This window comes from Austrofundulus limnaeus, unplaced genomic scaffold (assembly GCF_001266775.1).
Source record: "Austrofundulus limnaeus strain Quisiro unplaced genomic scaffold, Austrofundulus_limnaeus-1.0 Scaffold3, whole genome shotgun sequence".
Classification (NCBI taxonomy): Eukaryota; Metazoa; Chordata; class Actinopteri; order Cyprinodontiformes; family Rivulidae; genus Austrofundulus; species Austrofundulus limnaeus.
Genome location: NW_013952405.1, coordinates 6,027,250 through 6,028,489, shown reverse-complemented (window position 1 = coordinate 6,028,489; position 1,240 = coordinate 6,027,250). Strand labels below are relative to the sequence as shown.

The window sequence follows — 1,240 nt, the reverse complement described above, 5'->3', positions numbered from 1 at the left end:
ATATAAAACAGTTAAAGTAAATAAGAAATTCATAACGAGTGAAGGGGGTGGGGGGGCAATATTTCTTTTCAGAGGTGGCCATTGCCCCGTCTTGGTTAAGCCCCTGGTAATCACATATTGTAATACAAAAAAAATAAAATAAACAAGACAATTTTATGTTAATTGTACACTGTATAATATTGCTCTGCCATAGTTTTTGCCCTCTGCTTGACCACCATTTCAATAAACCCTTCATGTTTTATTATGATATTGAATAAAATAGTCATTAAAAGGCAGATGCAGGTCTTTCTAACACTGGGCATTCCCATGATGGCGTGTGGGCTCAACTGTAATGTGTGTAATGTGAGGGCTTCCCACCATTTGACTTGACATTCATGACAAAAGCATGATTCACAACACATGCATATAAAACATCCCACAAACTTTTTTTTTTTTTTGTTAGTGACGAACATCCTGTACAGTCCCAGTCCTCCTCACAGCTCAGCTCACCAATAAAAAAAAGCGATTATTCTGACAGGAAGCTGTTATTAAAAAAAAGAGACGAGAGAGAATTAGATGACAGGACACAAAGGGGGCACACAGTGACAGGGTGGTCGCGCCAGATAAGAGAGGAAGAGCATGATAAGTGCAAATGCAATTTACTTTGTGTAACGCCTACAGCTCAAGGACGGACGAGGAAAGCAAACACAGGCGAGACTGAAGAGGAGGAGGAGGAGGGGGGCTCGGTTTGAAGAGAAAGGGCTACGGGGAAGCTACACCGACGTGAACCGCGGATACATTTTTCGGAAAACCATGGCTTGAACACGGAGGAGTCCGTCCGCGCTGGTAAAACTGCAGCAGGAAGGAAGAAACACATAATAAAAAAAAAAGGCCTCGCGCCCATGGAGCTCCGAGCTCTTTAAACCAACACGAGACCTCCCTGACAGGCAGCGAGCAGGAGAAGGGTGAGGTGTATACATATGCGCCTTTCAGCATTCCTTTCGCAATAATTAAAAAAAAAAAAAAAGGTCACGCTAATGTTTCCAAATCTCGGAATTTCCTTTCTGTAACTGCTGCGGAGAAAGGCTCTGTGGCTATAAATACACGGCGGAGCAGCTGTGTTTGTTCCACTCCTTCAGTTTGTCTCTTTTTTTCTGTTCAACAGGACACTTTATTCACAGTTGAAGGAATTAATGGGATCACAAGGTATCCTTTTGTTTTAAATATGTGCCTCTCTCCAGTTAGCTGTCAGGGTTTATAT

The 1,240-nt window shown here is 42.4% G+C and overlaps 1 protein-coding gene across 3 annotated transcripts in view; it reads left to right on the top strand.

Moving 5' to 3' along the window:
• Positions 1 to 468: 468 nt before the first annotated feature.
• dtx3 (deltex E3 ubiquitin ligase 3) overlaps positions 469 to 1,240 on the top strand; it is a 6,913-nt gene continuing 6,141 nt past the window's right edge. Inside the window, exons 1-2 of one of the 3 annotated variants that reach the window (XM_014019444.1) lie at positions 469 to 944; positions 1,145 to 1,185. In XM_014019444.1, the coding sequence (XP_013874898.1) occupies positions 1,173 to 1,185 (13 nt within the window). In that variant the 5' untranslated portion in view covers positions 469 to 944; positions 1,145 to 1,172. The other 2 variants (XM_014019460.1, XM_014019452.1) reach the window with 2 other exon arrangements.